Source organism: Capricornis sumatraensis, chromosome 17 (assembly GCF_032405125.1).
Source record: "Capricornis sumatraensis isolate serow.1 chromosome 17, serow.2, whole genome shotgun sequence".
Taxonomy (NCBI): domain Eukaryota; kingdom Metazoa; phylum Chordata; class Mammalia; order Artiodactyla; family Bovidae; genus Capricornis; species Capricornis sumatraensis.
This window is the reverse complement of record NC_091085.1, coordinates 60,345,333-60,365,462: the sequence shown is the minus strand read 5'-3', so window position 1 is coordinate 60,365,462 and position 20,130 is coordinate 60,345,333. Positions and strand designations below refer to the sequence as shown.

General features: G+C 45.1%; 1 protein-coding gene across 1 annotated transcript in view; it reads left to right on the top strand.

Moving 5' to 3' along the window:
• TMEM120B (transmembrane protein 120B) overlaps positions 1 to 20,130 on the top strand; it is a 43,829-nt gene that overhangs the window by 4,994 nt on the left and 18,705 nt on the right. Inside the window, exons 2-4 of the mRNA XM_068990293.1 lie at positions 14,237 to 14,355; positions 16,329 to 16,445; positions 19,531 to 19,590. Coding sequence (XP_068846394.1) covers positions 14,237 to 14,355; positions 16,329 to 16,445; positions 19,531 to 19,590 — 296 coding nt within the window. The remainder of the gene's footprint in view (positions 1 to 14,236; positions 14,356 to 16,328; positions 16,446 to 19,530; positions 19,591 to 20,130) is intronic.

The window sequence follows — 20,130 nt, the reverse complement described above, 5'->3', positions numbered from 1 at the left end:
ACGACTTAATGACTTCACTTTCACTTTTTCTTCCAATTATTTGGCCTAAGGATCCTGTGAAAAGTTCATTGAGACACTAAGGGTGTGGTAAACCAACAAAGTTAGGGAACCTTTGTTTTATATCCTCATTGTGGTGGTGGTTACACAACTGTATATATTTGCCAAAATTCATTAAATTGTACACCTGAAAATTGGTGAATTGGTATGTAAATTATACCTATAAAGCTGATTTTAAAAATAGCTGTTACCTATATCTCATGCCCTAGCTCTTTCACAACTGAGAAAACTAAGAAGTCAGTCTGAGTCTCAAGCCTAATCACTTAAGTTTTATGTTACCTGCCTTTCAAATGCCTGACATGCTTGCCTATACCTTCACTTACTGTTCCTATAACAGACATTACTAATTGATCCTGGCACATGACTCAGAATCTTTCCCAGTATAGAACTGATACAGTTTAGGTGAAGTCAACTTGTCATCTTTGTAGTGTTTCCACTGGCGGTGAGTCTTAGTTCAGTATATTCAGCATTCAGAAATCTGTGTTTGAAGTCAGTTCCTTAGAAACAGAACTATATAAATGCAATCTCTTGAAAACTTAGCACCAGCCCCAACTATCAGCCACCATGTTTTTGTGGTGGCCATGAGTCTGGCAGTCTTCTGGGCTGTCCACCAGCTTGCAGTGCTCCTTGCCATGCTGTATGGGAGCTTAGTTCCCCAACCAGGTATTAAACCCATTCCCTCCGTAGTGGCAGTACAGAGTCTTAACCACTGGACCGCCAGGGCAGTCTCATTGCCATCAATTCCTGCAATAAATATTGATTCAGGTGTTGTGACTCAGTCAAGTTATGTTAAGAGGGCATCTCCAGATGGGTCACAGCCGTGCTGGGACCTGGAGTCATTAACCTCATCTTCCCACTGGGGCAGAGTTTGTGGCCTCAGAGGACAGGAGAGGTGGCGGATCTCCAGATCCTTCAATGGAAACTGAAGGATTGTGTTTGTGTCTCCTGTACATGGGATAAAAGGAATGGCAATCAGATATGTGGGAAAGGAGCTATGGGCATCCCAGCTAACAGGGCCAATGTTAGTGTCTGTCTCTCTCTGTCTCTGATCTATCCTTTATTTTTATAAGTGATACGTAGCCACATAGTTAAAAAGTCAAATAGGAAATGTGTATAAGCATTCTGTAACAACTAAAATCTGGAAACCTAACTGTCCATCAGGATGGATAATTCCTTTGAACGTCTGTCTGTAGAGTGTGGTATGAAGCTCAGAATGAATAAACTAGAACCATATGTATCAACATGGGTAAATGTTTTAAAGAGAAAAGCAACATTGAGTGAAAAGTTGCTAAGCGGGTATATATAGTATGACATGTGTAATATAGTTTAAAGCTTTCAAAACAACGCTTATGTTCTGCTTACTGATATGTGTCTATATAGTACAAATACAGACTTTTGCAAGGGAGTGATATGGGTCAGATTCAGTAGAATGGAGATTTGGGCAGGGCCCTAGCAAGCAGCAAATGACTCTTCTGGATGGAACTCACTGAAAAGAGTTTAAGGATGGGGCTATTTACAGAGGTGTGGCGGTTTAAAGGGGTTTCCCTGGTGGCTCAGATAGTAAAGAATCTGCCTGCAATGCGAGAGACGCAGGTTCAATCCCTGAGTCAGAAAGATCCCCTAGAAAAGGAAATGGCTTCCCACTCCAGTATTCTGGCCTGGAGAATTGCATGGACAGAGGAGCCTGGCGGGCTACAGTCCATGGGGTCATCAAGAGTTGGACACAACGAGGCCCCTGGAGTTGGGACCATCCTAATACTTAAGGGACAGAGGGAAGGGGCAGTCACCGGAGCCTGTTGCAGGGTAAGGAGAGCTGCAGGACTGGAGCTGTAGCATCAAAAGCCTGGTAAAGTGAGGAGCAGGCAGGGGAACCAATGCCCCAGTCTGCTTCTCCTCCTGCACCCAGTCTTCTGTCCTTGCATCCCATTGGCTAAGTAGGAGGCAGGGCAAGGGAGTCCAGGAGATGCAGTCCTTAAAAAAGCCAACCTCTCAGGGCCAACCTCTCAGGGCCCAGAGGAAGACAAGATTGATCTGGGGTGGGCTTGGGGGTGGAAATAACCAGCCTAGGGCTTCCTCTCGTTGGGGGCAAAGGATGGGAATGCTATGTAGAAAGAATATGTAGGGGCTTTCAACAATTTGTGTACTATTAGTTCTTAAACTGAGGGTGAGAAATGTGGGCATTACTGTTGTTTATTTTCTATTAATTATAGGATTTTCTGTCTTTTTCAATATGCCTGAAATATTTCATAGTCAAATGAGCAGGAGACCAAAAAGTCACCTAACAGTACCAAAAGGCTTATTCATAAAAATAGGCTCAATGGGACTTCCCTGATGGTCCAGTGGTTAAGACTCAGCGCTTCCACTGCAGGGGCCCGGGTTCAACATCTGGTTGGGGAACTAAGATCCCACATACCAAGAGGTGTGGCCAAAACAAACAAACAAACAAAAAGACTCAGTCATTTATGTGATTACGACCATGCAAATTTCATTTACTGAAGAACTGAGCAGTGTACAATGCTTGTACTTTCTCTTGGGGATTTTTATTACATTTATATAGTCAGCATTTGATTGTTTCCTGGCAGTGTTTACCTTGGAACTGTCCTTCCCCGCCCCCTACCCTAAAGCTCTATCTTTAGGTATTTTATCAAGTGGGTCTTTCTTTCCTTTGCTTGGTCTTGAGTTGGACAGCTGGGGGTTGGGACTTGCTCTGAGCAGCAGAACAGAGTCCTTTCTTTCCCAGCTGCCTGTCTGCTCCGGTGCCCCCAGCACTCTGGGTTATTTTTGGAGGTAGCAACTTGAAGTGGGAGTCAGTCATGTGTTTTATAAGCTGGTACTCCCTGCACTGTGTGCAGACACCTGACTCCCAGTTTTGGTGACTGTGCTCCTTTGCTTCAGTCCACTGCTGCCAAGTTTATTTTATTTTATTTACTTTAAATTGTATTTCTTTTTATTTATTTATTTGGCTGCGCTGTCTTCCTTGCAGCATGCAGGGTCTTTCCGTTGTAGCATGTGGTATCTAATTCCCTGAGCAGGGATTGAACCGTGGGCCCCTTGCATTGGGAGTGCAGAGTCTTAGCCACTAGACCACCAGGGGAGTCACACTGCTGCCAAGTTTAGAAATAAAAATAGTGGGTTGTTATTTTGGCATTTTCTTTGAAAGTTGGCAAACATACATGTACCATATGACCCAGCAGTTTCATTCCTAGGTATCTGACCAAGAGAAGTTGAAATGTATATCTACTACCAAGACTTGTGCACGAATGTGCATGGCAGCCTTATTCGTAATAGCCAAAGACTGGAAATACCTTAAATGTCCGACAACTGGTAGATGAATAAACAAAATATGGTATAAATGCTGAGGTGCAATAAAAAAGTGGATACATGCCACAACAGAAATACACCTCAAAAACACTATTCTGTGTGAAAGAACCAGACACAAAACTGCATGTTATATGATTCCATTGATATGAAATACCCAGAAAAGACAAAGCTATAGAGTCAGAAGGTGGATTCGTGGTTGCCAGGAGCTGGGAGGAAGGAAGAGTGGGGAGTGAGTTTGGATAAACATTAGAGATCTTATTGGGTGAAAGTTCTGAAACTGGACATGGTAATAGTTGCACAACTTGATAAATGTATAAAAATCACTTAATTGTACACTTAAAGTGAGAATTTTATGACATGTAAGTTATACCCCAATAAAGTTGTTAAAAAATAATGGTTTAGGTTCTTGCTTTGGCAGAAAAACAAACACAAGCTGGAATCAAGATTGCTGGGAGAAATATCAATCACCTCAGATATGCAGATGACACCACCCTTAGGGCAGAAAGTGAAGAGGAGCTAAAAAGCCTCTTGATGAAAGTGAAAGAGGAGAGTGAAAACATTGGCTTAAAGCTCAACATTCAGAAAACAAAGATCATGGCATCTGTTCCCATCACTTCATGGGAAATAGATGGGGAAACAGTAGAAACAGTGTCAGACTTTATTTTTTGGGGCTCCAAAATCACTGCAGATGGTGATTGCAGCCATGAAATTAAAAGATGCTTACTCCTTGGAAGAAAAGTTATGACCAACCTAGATAGTATATTCAAAAGCAGAGACATTACTTTGCCAACAAAGGTCCGTCTAGTCAAGGCTATGGTTTTTCCTGTGGTCATGTATGGATGTGAGAGTTGGACTGTGAAGAAGGCTGAGCGCCAAAGAATTGATGCTTTTGAACTGTGGTGTTGGAGAAGACTCTTGAGGGTCCCTTGGACTGCAAGGAGATCCAACCAGTCCATTCTGAAGGAGATCAGCCCTGGGATTTCTTTGGAAGGAGTAATGCTAAAGCTGAAGCTCCAGTACTTTGGAAATCTCATGCAAAGAGTTGACTCATTGGAAAAGACTCTGATGCTGGGAGGGATTGGGGGCAGGAGGAGAAGGGGACGACCCAGGATGAGATGGCTGGAAGGCATCACGGACTCGATGGACGTGAGTCTGAGTGAACTCCGGGAGATGGTGATGGACAGGGAGGCTTGGCGTGCTGCGATTCATGGGGTCGCAGAGTCGGACATGACTGAGCGACTGAACTGAACTGAACAGAACTGATGGTTGTTCAAAGATCTGCATTTTAAAGTGCCTGTTTAGTTACTGGCTTGATGAAGGATTTATTCATCAGGCTCCAAGTTTTTGGCACCTTTACGATGACAGTGCCCAGGGCAAGAGCCTGGTAATGGGTCCAAGATTTATGGCTTTTCTTCTTACTTGGTATGGTTAACTTTTCCCAGAAGGGAGGCTCTGTTCTTTGGCATATTAATCTAGATTCTGACCCCTGCCTCGTTTTTAAATTAGCTAATTAATTTGACTGTACTGGGTCTTTGTTGCGGCATGTGGGATATTGTCTTCCTTTCTGCATGCGGGGTCTTTAGTTGTGGCATGTGAACTCTTAATTGCAGCAAATGGGGTCTAGTTCCCTGCCTGGGGACCGAACCTGGACCCCCCTGCATTGGGAGTGCAAAGTCTTAGTCACTGGACCACCATGGAAGTCCCTGGCACTGGCCTCTTAAATGGAGATACTCAACCCAAATTGGCAAAGCCAAACAGAATAAAATGGCATTTGTTCACTTATGCTAATTAGGACCTCAAATGTGTACCACCTGCAGATATAAGCTGATCCAGGAGCTTAAATGAAACCATCAGGGCTTGGTTTACCCCTCCATCCTGTTTTCCTCTCAATTGAGTTCATTCCCAGGCAGCTAACAGCAGCCCCATTAGCTCTGGGCTCATATCCTGCTACCTTCAAAACAAGTGGCAAAAAAGTTTCTTTTTTCCCCTGTTTTTTTCAACAGTTCTGATAAAAAGTCCCACAACTGAGTGTGACTGGTTTTGAATGCTTGTCACTGAGTCAACCAGCTGGGTCAGGAGGGTGATGTTCTGATTGGCCAGGCCTGGGTCATTTTTCCCTGGAACCTGGGGCAAGGTCCACTCTGTCCCTAGCCAGATCTCATGGACTCAGTGTCAGGGAGGGAGGATCTCCAAAGAAATTACAGGGAATTAACCAGAAAGGGAGTAGCTGCCGAGCTGGCAAAAACAACAGAAGGCTTCCATCTGGCGACTAGTTGTGTTCAAGACCATAGGGGCTGGTTGGTTGAAAGGCAGGATTGGCTTGCCTCCGTGTGGCTCACTCCTGGAAAAAGCATCTCAAAGCACAGGTCCAGTTGAGGGTCTTCTGGAGACATCCTCAGGAGTGAAGGGCAGGGTCTCTGAGGGAAGACAGGAATTGTGTTCCTCCCCACTCCTGCCCCCTCCCAGAAACATCACTAAGACAGTCCCATCAAGAGACAGCTGTCGTGAAATGGTTCTGCCTCTCTGGAAAATGATATGGCAGTTCTTTAAAAAAAAAATTAAGCTGTGTGATTAATTACCATATGATCCAGAAATTCTGCTTGTGAGTACACACACACACACACACACACACACACACACACACACATACACACACACCCCAAAGAATTAAAAGCAGGGACTCAAACAAATACATATACGTCCATGTTCATAGTAACATTATTCACAATATCCAAAAGATGGAAGCAACCCAGGTGTGCATTGACAGATGGGTGGATAAAATGTGGTATATACATACTGTGGGGGTATTGTTCAGCCTTAAGGAGGAAGGAACTTATGATACGTTCTGCAGTGAGGATGGACCTTGAAGACGTTATGCTGTGTTTAAATGTCAGGCACAAAAATATAAATACTGTATGAGTCAACTTATATGAGGTACTTAGAGGAGTCAAATTCATAGAAGTAGAAAGAGTGGTAGAGGACTTCCCAGGTGGCACAGTGGGTACGCACCCACTTGCCAGTGCAGGAGACATGGGTTTGATCTCTGTTCTGGGAAGATCCCACATGCCTTAGAGCAGCTAAACCCTGGAGTTGTAACTGTTGGGCCCACGAGCTGCAACTACTGAAGCCCGCTTGCCTAGAACCTGCGCTCCATAATGAGAGGCTATTGCAATGAGAAGCCTGAGCACTGCGACAGAGAGCAGCCCCTGGTCGCCTGTTCAAAACAGTGAAGACCCAGCACAGCCAAAAATGAATGAGTAAGAAGATAGAGTGGAGGTTGTCAGGGGCTGAGGGGAACAGGAGACTGAGTTCTTGGGTGACGGGTTCAGAGTTTCAGTTGAGCTGATGAAAACGTTCTGGAGATGGATGGCAAATAATGTGAACATATTTGATGTCACTGTGTTGTGCACATAAAATGGTTAAGGTGGTAAGTTTTATGTGTATTTTATTGCAATTGGAAAAATTTTAATGATTAACATGGTAAGTTTTATATGTATTTTTACCACAGTTGAAAAAAGACTGAGAGACAACTGTCTGGAAAAAGGACAGAATCCAAGAAATGAGTTGATGATCTTTCCTGCTGCTTGTGTGACTGGCACAAGGTGGAGTCAGCAGAGGCTGGGCGTGGGTGAGGAATGCCCTGGAAACAGCGTGTCACACTAAGGGCCTTGTTTCCACTTCACATTGTCCTTGAGGCTGACAAATCTGGAGCCTGGAGCCGAGGACAGGGTGGACAGGAGGTGTGGTCTCCAGTATCAGATCTCCCTTAGGAAGTGGCCCTAGCCAATGGCAGAGAGAAAGACAGAGAACTGTTAGGAGTCAGGAATGACTGTATGTGCCTGGGGACACAATTATGAGAAGGGCCATGGACTTCAGTCTGATGTTTTAAGAGTGAGCAGAAAATACCACCGGTGGAGCATTATTGTTGTTTAGTTGCTAAGTCGTGTCTGATTCTTTGCAACCCCATGGACTGCAGCACGCCAGGCTTCCCTGTCCTTCACTATCTCCCAGAGTTTGCTCAAACTCATATTCATTAAGTCGGTGATGCCATCTGATCATCTTATCTTCTGTTGCCCCCTTCTCCTCCTGCCTTCAGTCTTTCCCAGCATCAGGGACTTTTCCAAAGAGACGTCTCTTCACATCAGGTGGCCAAAGTATTGGAGCTTCAGCATTAGGTGAAGTATGGAGCACTGCACGCGTGTGTGCCAAGTAGCTTCAGCCGTGTCTGACTCTTTGCAACCCTATGGACTGTGGCCTGCCAGGCTCCTTTGTCCATGGGATTCTCCAGGCAAGAATACTGGAATGGGTTGCCATTTCCTTCTTCAGGGGATCTTCCCGACCCAGGGATCGAAGCTGCATCTCTTACATCTACCTGCATTGGCAGGTGGGTTCTTTTACCATTACACCACCTGGGAAGCCCATGGAGGCATGAGGAAGCGCCTTTAAGAAAGTCAGTGGGGATAGCGCTGAGTGTTGGTGAAGCATGGGCAGCTGTCATATGCTGTGGGTGGGAGCATAAATTGGCACAGCCACTCTGTGGGCAGTTTGCCAAGACAGGTTAAAAGTAAAAACAAGCCTGTAGCCTATGACCCAGAAATTCCGCTTCTCTTCCCCAGAGACACTTGTGTGTGCCGAAGGAGACAGTGCAAGGATATTAATCATTGTTGCATTGTTGGTTATTGTCAGAGACTGGAGACAATGTAAGTATCCAGTGACAGGAAAATGGCTAAATAAACTGTTGTATGTTCATAGTATGAAGGACTGAACAGGACTAAAGATGAAGCACATCTATATAGTCTTTTTTTCTTCTTTTTAATTAACTAATTTGGCTCTGCCAGTCTTAGTTGAGGCACACGGGATCTTTGATCATCGTTGTGGCATGTGGGATCTAGTTCCCTGACCTCAGATTAAACCTGGGCCCTCTGTGTTGAGGGTGTGGAGTCTTAGCCACTGGACCACCAGAGAAATCCCTATCTATGTATTCTTATGTGGGTAGGTCTATAAGACATTATTGAGTGAGAAAAGAAAGTTGTGAAATTGTATCTATATTCTGATACTGTTAATATATTTAAAAATTTGAAAGTATGTGCTTTAGGGTATAAGCTATACTGCTGTAGCAAAGAGATCCCCTAATAAAATGGTTTCAATGAGACAGCGTCTTCCTTTCTCATATAGTGGTTCAGATGGGTGCTGAGTGTTCCAGTTATCCATTGGCATAAAGCAACAGTAATTCCATTTTGCTCATGGATTCTGGGAGTCAGGAATTTAGGCAGGGCATGGTGGGGATGGCTTGACTGTGTTCCACGAGGTCAAAGGCCTTACCTGGGAAGATGCAAATGGTTGGAGTTGGAATTATCTGGAGGTTTCTTGACCCTCATATCTGCCTGAACTGAATGACAAGAAGATTTATTTTAGTTGTGGCTGTTGATCAGATCAGACTGCCGTCATGTGGCTTCTCTATGTGGTTAGGGTTTCCATGCAGCATGGTGGCCTCAGAGTCATGGAACTTTTTGTTCCAGAAGCTAGTGTTCCAGCAAAGAAGGTGCAAACCCAATGGCCCTCTGTGAGTTTTTCTTAGAAATGGTATAGTGTCAGTTCTGCCGTCTTTAAAAAATTGAGATAAAGTTGACATGTTTTAGGTGTATAATATGGTGATTCACAATTTTTAAAGGGTATACTTTACTTATGATGAAATGTTGGCTGTATTCCCTGTGTCGTACAGTGTATCCTACAGCTTGTTTCTTTTATACATAGTAGTTTGTATCTCAATCCCCCTGCCCCTGTATTGCCCCTCTCCCCTTTTCTCTCCCCACCGGTAACTACTAGTTTGTTCTCTGTGAGTCTGGTTCTTTTTTGTTATATTCACTAGTTTGTTGTATTTTTTTATATTCCACATATAAGTGATGTCATATAGCATTTCTCTTTCTCTGTCTGACATATTATTAAACATAATGCCCTCCAAGTCCATCCATGGCAAAAATGTCATTCTTTTTAATGGGTGCATAGTATTCCTGTGTGTGTGTGTGTGTGTGTACCACATCTTCTTTATCCATTCGTCTGCTGATGGACATTTAGGTTACTTCTGTATCTTGGCTGTTATAGATAATGCTGCTATGAACATTGAGGTGCATGTCTCTTTTTGAATTAGTGTTTTCATTTCCTTTGATACAGACCCAGGAGTGGAAGTGCTGGATCAGATGGGAGGTCTATTTTTAGTTTTTTTGAGGAACCTCCATACTGTTTCCACAGTGGCTGCACCAATTTACGTTCCCACCAACAGTGTGCAAAGGTTCCCTTTCCTCCATATCCTTGCCAGCATTTGTTATTTGAGGTCTTTTCAATGATAGCCATTCTGACAGGTGTGAGGTGATATCTCCCTGTGGTTTTAATTTGCGTTTCCTTGATGATTAGTGATGTTGAGCGTCTTTTCATGTGCCTGTTGGCCATCTGTATGGCTTCTTTAGAAAAATGTCTATTCAGATCTTCTGTCCATTTTTTAACTGGGCTGTTTGTTTTTGGGCGTACTTCTGACATGTTTTATTGGTCAGACCAGCCACAAGCCTACTTGTATTTAAGGAGACTGAAAAGAGATACCACTTGTCTATGTGAGGAGTGCTAAAGGACTGGTGGTCATGTTTTAAAACAAGATCCAGGTTTGTGTGGCTGAGGAGGACATTGTGGGCTTTGTCATTTGTACCATGTAGCTTCCATTTCCGGTTTCAAGGTAACTGGATCCATTGTTGCCATATGCCGGCCAGGGAAAAAAAGAGTGGAGGGCAAGCCGTTACTTAGAAAAATGTGGTTCAGGTACTCTTGGCAGAAAATGTTGCCTTGACATGTGAAAACTGAATAGCTAGAAAGAGCGGGTATAGTGGTTAAAAAAAAAAGTGTAGTTCAGAACTTACATCCCTTCTGCTTGCAACCCATTGGCTAACACTTGGTTGTATTCCTACACTTAGCTGCAAAGGAGGCTGGGAAATGTCTGTAGCTGGACAGCCATGTGCTGGCTATGTCTTGGGGTCCAGTGGTTGACTCTCTGCTCCCAATGTAGGGGATACAGGTTTGATCCCTGAATGGGGAACTAAGATCCTACGTGCCTCATGTGCCGCATGGTGTGGGGCTAAAAAACAAAAAACTGAGATGTAATAAATACTCAAACTCATTATTTAAAAAAAGGAAACAAAGGAGAATAAGTATTAGGGACAATTAGTTTTTGCAACAGTGAGCATTTTTCGTATATATATATAGAAATAGGTCTATGTGGAACATAGAAATACATAGATACAGAGAATACAGTCTAGAAGAAACGTAACAGTGGTTACTTCCGGAGAAGGGAGAGAAGACAGGATAGGGGTCTATTCAAAGTCAACTCTAGCTGTAGCTGTAGTGTTTTAATTTTTAATGAGGATAATGTCCTTATGTTTACTTGTGAAATTAAATATTAATTCAAACTGAAGTGGGCCTGGTGAGCATCTGTCTGTTGATGTTGCAGTCTGGGTCTTATCTCACTGTACGGGGGCCCGACACCCAAGAGTGCCAGGAGGTGGTGTGGTGTTTTACCTTTTGTTGCTGGGGACTCCAAATCCAAGGGCTTCACTTTCTCAAAGGCTGTGTAGTTGGGGATCTCTCTGCACCCATCCTCCACGTCTGGTTCTGGAGAGTTGCCTTTCTTACCTGCAGACACTGGTTGACCATTGAGGACTGTTTTGGCGCTGAAGCCTCTTTCTGTACAGATTATTCATTCATTACAGGTAGGAAGCTGGTCACTGTACAGTGGAGAAGACAGATGGGCACCATCTCTCCTAAGCAGTCAGAGTTAACATCACAGACTCCACGTCCCTTCTCATGGGAGACACTGAGGACCCACTGTCACTTGAGTGGCATGTCTGTCTCAGATGCATATTCAGAGTTCAATCATGAGGAAATATCGGACAAACCAAGGCAGAGGGACATTCTCCTAAACAACTGGACACTTTAGAAACGCTGATGTTCCCAAGACAGAAGTTGAGGAGCTGGTCTAGGCTAAAGGAGCCCAAAGAGATATGAACAACAGTACAAGGCATAAGACGGAATTGGGCCCAGGTCTGGGGAGAAATTGCCATCCAGAGATAGTTCGCAGGACTTCCCTGGTGGGCCAGTGGTTAAGAATCCGCCTGCCAGTGCAGGGGAAGATCCCACATGCCGAGGAGCATCTAAGCCCGCATGCCATAACTATTGAGCCCGTGCTTTAGAACCCAGGCTCCACCACAAGAGAAGCCACCGCAGTGAGAGACACAAACACTGCAACTAGAGAGGAGCTCCTGCTTGTAGCAACTAGAAAAAGCCTGCATGCAGCTACAAGGCCCCACACAGCCATAGATAAATAATAATAATAATTACAAAAAGAAAGCCTTCACATCCAAACTTGAATTTGGATGGTATTTGAGGCCACAGTAGTGTATTGTATCAAAATAACGTTTTCTGTATTTGATAGTCAGATGTAGAAGAGAATGTCATGTCCTTAGGAAATACGCATTGAAGTATTTAGGAGTAAAGAAGCCTATTGTCTACAAGTAACTCCTAAATGATTTAGAACAGAAATGGTCAGACTCTTGACAAAAAGGTAAAGTAGTGAGGATTCTGGACTTTGCAGGCCATGTGGTCTCTGTCACAGCTACTCTTGCTCCGTTGTGGTGCTGCAGACGATATGTAAATGAATGGGCGTGGCTGTGCTCCAGTGAAATGGATGTTTATTCATGGATTCCAGAGCTTCAATTTCGTATACGTTTTACATGTCACGAAATATTCTTCTTTTGATCTTTTGCAACGAGACAAAAATCATTTCTAGCTTACTGCCTGTACAAAATCAGGTGGCCAGATTTGGCCAGTGGGTTTACTGATGCCTGATACAGATACAGAACACACACACACACAAACACACACATGGGAAGAAAGCAAATATATCATAATGCTAATAGTTGGTGAATCTGGGCGAAAGGTGTAGGGGAGTTCTTTGCACTCTTAGAATTCTTTCAGAAATGTGAGATTATTTAAAAATTAAAAGCTAAATTAAAAAAAATGAGACACGGTTTTCCTCTCTGGGGGCTCAGGAAGGAGAGAATGAGGAAACTGTATAAATCCAGGGGACCGAGCCCTCTCAACTGAGGGCCAAAGGAGATATGCTCAGAGCATTCTTCCATGTTGCCCGTAAGTGTTATCTATTCACTTCACTGCCTTCATTTTTTTCATATTTTCGGGCTTAACTTTCATATCTAGGAACCTGCTTGGTGGACATGAGGGTTTAGGCTATGGGCCTCACTGCCCACCCCTTTTTCCTCTCTGCTAATACAGTTCTCTGCCACCCTAGCAGATAGCCACCTTAAATATGGCCATTGGATTATTGTTTCTAATTGTATGGTCCCCATGCCCTCATATTGTTCTCTCCAGATCGTTGGTATTTGTCTTAGATTATCAGGACTCTGGAGGAGACTGGTTGTTTCCCTGCATAGGGCAGTACCCAAGGGGAGGTATGCTGTGGCAGTAATGTTGAGAAGATCCTCTGTTACATTCTCCCTGCCGTGGGGAGCACTGTCTTGTATTTCCTCTGGCCTTGTGGTCCGGAATGGTTATTTCCAGGAGTAAGATATTGAGTGTATTGGAGTGGCTGTGCCTGGGATAAGGAGGGTTGACTTAAAGGGAGGAGGTATGTCTTTTTCTTAATTGTCTTACCAAGAACTGTCTTCATTGCCAAGATCAGAAATCCAACTCAAACTGGACTGACCAGAAAGAAATTTATTAATTCATATAACTAAGAGTATCAGTGTTGCATTCAGACTTGGTTAGATTCAAGCGCTGAAATGACACTATAAGAATGCTGTCTCTTACTGTGTCCCAATTCTGTTTTCCTGTTTGGCTTCATTCTTCTTTTTAAAAAATTATTTATTTGGCTGCATCAGGTCTTAGTTGTGGCACATGGGATCTTCAGTCTTCATTGTGACATGGGGATCTTTAGTTGTGGCAGTTGCAGCATGTGGGATCTAGTTTCCTCACTAGGGATCGAACCCTGGCCCCCTGCATTGGGAGCGTGAAGTCTTAGCCAATGGACTCCCAGGGAAGTTCCCAGCTTCATTCTTAGGCAGACTCTCCACACTCAACAGCCCCAGGTGTGCCTTCTACCAGATTAACAAACCCAGGAGAAAGAGGGCATCTCTAAATCAATACTTGTAGGTGAAGTCCCAGAGCTGACTCTCATTGGCTCAGTTTGAGCCATGTATCCACCTATGAACCAATCAGTTGCTGGGGGGATTGGAGAATACTGATTAGCCAGGCCTGGGTCACATGACCACGCTTGGTATGAGCACTGTTAGCTCTACTCAAACCACCTGGACCAAGAATTGGCAAGAGGTGGCTGGCCCCTCAGAGGCGTATTTGGTTTCTGTTCCCATCAGAAAAGACAGAACCTGCACAGGAAAAGACAGCAGTTCCTTATTACACTAGTGCTGCCTTCCCCAAATCCAGCCCCAGCTTTATAAGTTAGATCTTTCATAGGTGTACTTGTATCATCTTAACTGTCCAACTGGATTCTGTAGTCACAAAGAGCTGACTCACTGGAAAAGACCTTGATCCTGGGAAGCATTGAAGGCAAAAGGAGAAGGGGGCAGCAGAGGATGAGATGGTAGCATCACTGAATGGATTTGAGCAAACCCTGGGAGGTCGTAAAGGACAGGGAAGCCTGGCGTGCTACAGTTCATGGGGTCGAAAAAAGTCAAGTCGGACACGACTTAGCGACTGAACAATAATATACGCTGACACAAGCAGACTGAAAAATAACCCCTCTATGTTCTCCTGAACACCCTGCCTGGGCTCTTCTATCCCTCAGGAAACTCACAGGATCTACAAGCAGAAGCTGGAGGAACTGAATGCACTCCAGACTTCGTGCAGCAGCTCCATCAACAAGCAGAAGACGCGACTGAAGGACCTGAAACTCACACTCCAGAGGTAGGCGGGCTGCAGCTCAGAGGCTCCCCTGGCTTTTAGGGACAGAATCTCAACTCAAAACTGGCTTGAGCCGAGAATGGAAATTTTAATGGAAAAAAACAGAAGTGGCGTCAAGCATCACTGGATCCAGGGGGTCAAAGGGTGTTTTTAGGAATTTGGTTTTTTTCCTCTCAATTCTGCCTAGACTGGCTTCACTTTCTGGGTGAGATGGTCACTGAGATAGCCACCAGCAGTGCCAGGCTGTTATCTTCTTAGCCTTTCTTCCTACTGGCTTGGCCACCTGAGCAGAATGAGAACTCGTCTTTCAGCACAAACAAGTGCTGGGTGTGAGTCTCATTGGCTGGAACTGGTCATGTGACCATCTGTGACCCAGTCATTGAGATGCGGTTTATATAAGACTTGGGGTCTTCCCTGGTGACTCAGAGGTAAAGAATCTTCCTGCAGTTCAGGAAACCTGGGTTGGGAAAATCTCCTGGAAGAGGAAATGGCAACCCATTCCAATATTCTTGCCTGGAGAATTTCATGGACATCTGAGCCTGGCAGGCAAGCCCATGGGGTTGCAAAGAGTCTGACACGACTGAGTGGTAACACTTATATGAGACTTGGTCCTGTGCTCAGTTTATGGACCTGGGGGATGGGACGGCTCTACTTGAACTACTTGGGAGGGGGAAGAAGATGAGTCATAGTTCCCACAGGAACGTTGTTATGAGAAGTCCTGTCAGGCAGGCAAATAGCAAGTATCCTTCTCTCAGGCAAAGGGAGTTCACCCCACCAGGTCTCTGGTGTAGGGGGTGAGAGGTCCGGCATGCCTGGTGGGGATATACTTGAGCTTACGACCTAGTTCATTTCCTAAGGCCAGGATCACCTGTTCACTTCCTAGTCCCATGTCTTTATGGTTTGGAAAGTGCTGTCATTCCCTGCAAGTGAGGGAGTCCAGTGATGCTGTGACCCCCTAGGGAGACAGGAAAACAGGCTCTGAGTGCCTTGTCCCTGGCCGCTTAGTTGGGCCTCCATTCCAGTTTATGATTCCTGGGTGATTCTTCCCTTCCCAATGGAAAATTTGGGAGATGGTTACTGATTATACCCCTAACCTTGACTGGCCATTTTGGATATGGAGGCCCTTTAGTCATGTGAAGAGTGTGGATGGTTCCACATAATGACATCACCACTCTTGGAAAAACATATCTCACTGATGGTAGGACTCCAGTCTTTCATCTGTCTAGGGTTTTTCATTCCTGGCACTGTTGATTCTTTTTTGTTCCAGGGGGCAGTCCTGCTCACTGTAGGATGTTGAGCAGCATCCCTGGCCTCTACCCACTAGGTGCAAGTAGAACTCTCTACTCGTGTCTTGAGAGCCCAGAATGTTCCCAGACAGTGCCTTCATGGTTTGGGAGAACTCGCATCCCAAGTTTCCCCAGTTGAGAACCATTGGGTTGGAAGGTTGACTCGTGAGTTAGGTTCCCCAGGACCCCTGGTATTCTTCTGAGTATCTATGACTTGTTTTTCTAGTTTTGAAATTAAATCTCACCAAAGAACAACAGTCAGGCCTTGGTTGGTTGACTGCTAATACTTTCAAAACTCTTTTCCTGTCTGCACTCTTCATAGCCTTCAGGTTATTCCTATAGAATAGCGTGGAGGGTGGTATTGCCAGCCAATATCCCTGGAGCTCGTACTATGTGTCAAGTGTTCTAAATGTTTTATACTGCATTTGCTCACTGTGTCCTCACAATGATATCATTTACAAGGTAGGTCTGATGTTATCCCTATTTTTGAGGTATGGAAAAAAAAGCAGAGAGGTTAAAAGATGTTTCCCAAGGCTGGCAGGGAGCCAGCATCAAACCCAGAGAGTACAGCTGGAGAGCTGAGGTTGCCAGAAGCATTGAGATGGAAAGATGCGGGGCAGCGCCTAGAGCTTCTGGTTTCTTTATCCAGTCTGTGTAACGCTTGTCTCACCCCCACACCTCTGACCTCAGGTACAAGCGCCATGCCAGTCGGGAGGAGGCAGAGCTCGTTCAGCAGATGGGTGCCAACATCAAGGAGCGGCAGAACGTCTTCTTTGACATGGAGGCCTACTTGCCCAAGAAGAATGGGTAGGAGCTGGGGACCTGCCCTCACACCCCCAACACTGTACAGATGCCCAGGCCTGGAGCACCCGGTCTGCGTGCCTCTGGCCTCCCTGCTGGGGTTGAGGAGGAAACCAGGGCAGGAAAGAGAAGGAAGCTTCCTTACATGACCCTCCATGAACCCAGGAGGGGACCTCAGCCCCTCCGTGTGGCAGTGACATTCCTGGAAGGGCTTTTTCAAGGAACCAGACAAAGGATCTGGTTCCCAGCCTCTGCCATCTGCCCGATGTCACCTGAGGTCGAGAGGAAACATGTTCTCATTCAAGAGAACAAACATCCATTGAGGGCCCCTGTATGCCTGGCATTGTGCAGGGGGGCTCTCTTGACGTCAGTCATTTCGTGCATGCTCAGAGGTGCACTCACCTCTACAGCCCGGTGAGTGAGATCCAGGAATCCCTGTTCTAAAGATTCAGAGAAGTGGCTTTAGGAAGCATCTTGCCCAGCGGGCTCAGACTGGGTTAGGTTGAACCAGGATGTGAACACTGGACATTCTGACTCTGGTGCTTGTGTTCTTTCCGTTTTCCTTCTTCAGAGAAGTCCCATCCTCTTCCTCAAGTGACATCTCTGCCACCTCGTAAAGAGGGATCCTTATAGCATTGTATCATGACTTGATGTGGGTGGCTAAATGCATGTCCCAGGAAGCACCCTGACTTTCTTCCTGGTTTGACCCAGCCCTGAGTCAGAGCCTTCTACCAGAGGCCTTCCTCTTGTCTTCTCCTTTTTGGCCGTGTTTGGTTAAAAATTCCATGCTTTGGGTGGTGATAACTTTCTGCAGAATGAAACAGCATGACCTTCTTTTAAAGTCAGATTCAGTCTCCCAGCTCCAGTCTCCCTAGTCCTCTGTCCAGCTTACATTAGTTAGGAATCCTTGGAATACAAATGACAGAAAACCCAACTCAAAGTTGCTTAATTAATTACAGGACATTTATTGACACATGTAACTAAAAAGTCCAGGTGCAGCTCTAGGTAGGACTGGATACTGGTAAACTGTATTCCTATTTATTTATTTATTTTTACTCTGTTTTGCAGTGTGTGAATTTTATTCGCAGGCAGGCTTCCTCCACAGGCTGGCCCCAGCAGCTCTGGGTTTGCATCCTACCTGCTTAGCAAATCCGGTACAGAAAGCCTCTTTGTTCTGTAGGAGTTCTGGGAAAGGTCCTCTTATTGATTCTCATTGGCCTAGATTGTGTTCCATGATCATGACTGACCCAATCAGGAGGTTGCACCACTTTGACTGGGGGAACCTGGGTCATGTGCCTTACCCTAGAGCCTAGGGGGAAGAGTGATTCTCTGAAGGGAAATTATACTGCCCTTCCAGGAGGTAGGGACTATATGCTAGGTGAGAAAAATAGATAGTTTTCTGACACCTCTGCTCTTGATGCACAAGACTGGAAATCTACCTTGATTTTACCCATAGCTGGAAGAGGGCTTTTCTGTTCCCTTTTCTCTTCTCAAACGTCTATGCATCCTTCAAAGCCCAGTTCACATGTTACTACCTCAGTGAAGTCTTTCTAAACCCCTCTCTCTGTCTGTGGAATTAACTTGTCTTCCCCTAAGATCTCCTAACCCTTTATTTTCACCTTTATTAATTAGCATTTTAGGGGCTTCCCAGGTGGCTCAGTGGTAAAGAATCCACCTGCTCAGTGAGTGGTAAAGAATCCTGCCAGTGCAGGACCAACAGGAGACACTGGGTTAGAAGGATCCCCTGGAAAAGGAAATGGCTCCCTACTCCAGCATTCTTGCCTGGGAAATCCCATTGGCAGAGAAGTCTTGGGGGGCTACAGTCCACGGAGTTGCAAAGAGTTGGACGTAACTGAGCATGCATGCACATATCATGTTAGAGTACAGGCTGTTGTAACAGAAGCATCATGGCACAGCGGCTCAAACATGCGAGGCTTTTGTCTCTCACACATAACAGTTCAGAGGTGAGTGGGCCAAGAATGTTGGGCTCCTGGGGTCACCTAGGTGCTTGGTCCTTGCAGCTTACTTACTACTCACCACTTCTTTAGGAGTTGTTCTCATCTGCATGGCCAAAGCTGGGTCACACCATCGCATTCTCAACAAGCAGGAAAGGGTCAGGCTGTGGAGGGCAAGCAGATCCCTTTTTACAAAAATGTTTGCCATTTGCTAGTGAAGCCAAACACATACATACCATACGACCCAGAAATTCCACTCCTGGGTGTATATACACTCAGTGAAAATGAGTGCTGAACGTTCACAACAAGGAAGCCAGACATAAAAGGCCACGTATCACATGAGCCTGCTTACACGAAATGTCAAGAATAGACAAATCCACAGAAACAGAAGGTAGATTAGTGGTTGCCAGGGGCTGAAGGAGTGACTGCTAGTGGGTAAGGACTTTCTTCTTGGGGTGTTGAAATTTCATGTTCTGGGATTAGGTGACACTGATGTTTGTACAACGTTGTAAATATACTTGAAACCATTAAATTGTATAATTTGTTTTTAATGTAAACATGTTTTATGAGCTCACCTTATTATTTATTTTTTAGATTGAGGTAGACATAGCAATTTGATATTTCTGTACAGTACAAAATAATCACCACTAAGTTGTATACTTTATTTTTTATTTTAAAAAATATTTAGCTGCAAGGGAGGCTGGGAAACATGGTCTGTAAGCCAGCTAAAATGGGGAGAAATGGGTTAATCATGATGGTCCTGACAGTTGCCATGTTCTCTAGTTAATCATTTTCATTCTCATATGATGTGAGAACTTTACTGTTGAGCTTAGCATCTCGTTTTCTAATATCTGGTGCTCAGTGCCATGCTTATTGTGCGTGCGTACTCTGTAGCCACCAGGCTCCTCTGTCCATGGGATTTCCCAGGCAAGAATACTGGAGTGGGTGGCCATTTCCTCTTCCAGGGGATCTTCCTGACTCAGGGATTGAGCCCATGTTTCCTGTATTGGCAGCGGGTTCTTCACCACTGGGCCACCTGGGAAGCCCTTGCCATGCTTATTAAGTTTGAATCTTTTTGGTTGGGGCCCACTCCTGGGGTTGTTGGCTCGGTAGCCCTCACAGGTCTTTCCTTTCAGGCTCTACTTGAATCTGGTTCTCGGTAATGTGAATGTGACCCTTCTCAGCAACCAGGCCAAGTGAGTATCCCAGGCACCCCTCCACCTGACTTTATGGAATCTGGGCATTTTGCTCTTTCAGCTCAAGAGAGATGGGACCAAGCTAGTTTTTGCATTAAAAAAAAAAAATGTTCACAGCTGGGACTCTGGCTTTTGGTCTTTCCGATGGTCTCTTCCTTAGTATGTAGACCACCTGGGGGAGGTTTCCTTCCTTCCTTTCACAGAGTTAGTACATGATGTGGACTGGACTGCCAGTTTCCCGTGAGAAATGGCCCCCTGTCGCATTCCATGCCTTATCACACACATTCCTCCTGGGGCGTAGGCAGTCCTGGCCACCCCAAATGTATCCCATTTCCAGGGAAAATGGAGCTGTGGCTTTTCCACTACTGTAGGTGGTTGAGGAGGAGACCCTGTCTCAGCTCCTTGCCCATCATGGGCTCAAAACGTTAAACCCAGAAGTCCAGGGACAAAGGAAGCTTTGCACACTGACCCTCTTTCCCTATCGATCATTACCATTATTTCGAAATCTCTCCCTTAGTTTGATCTAACAGGTCAGGGATC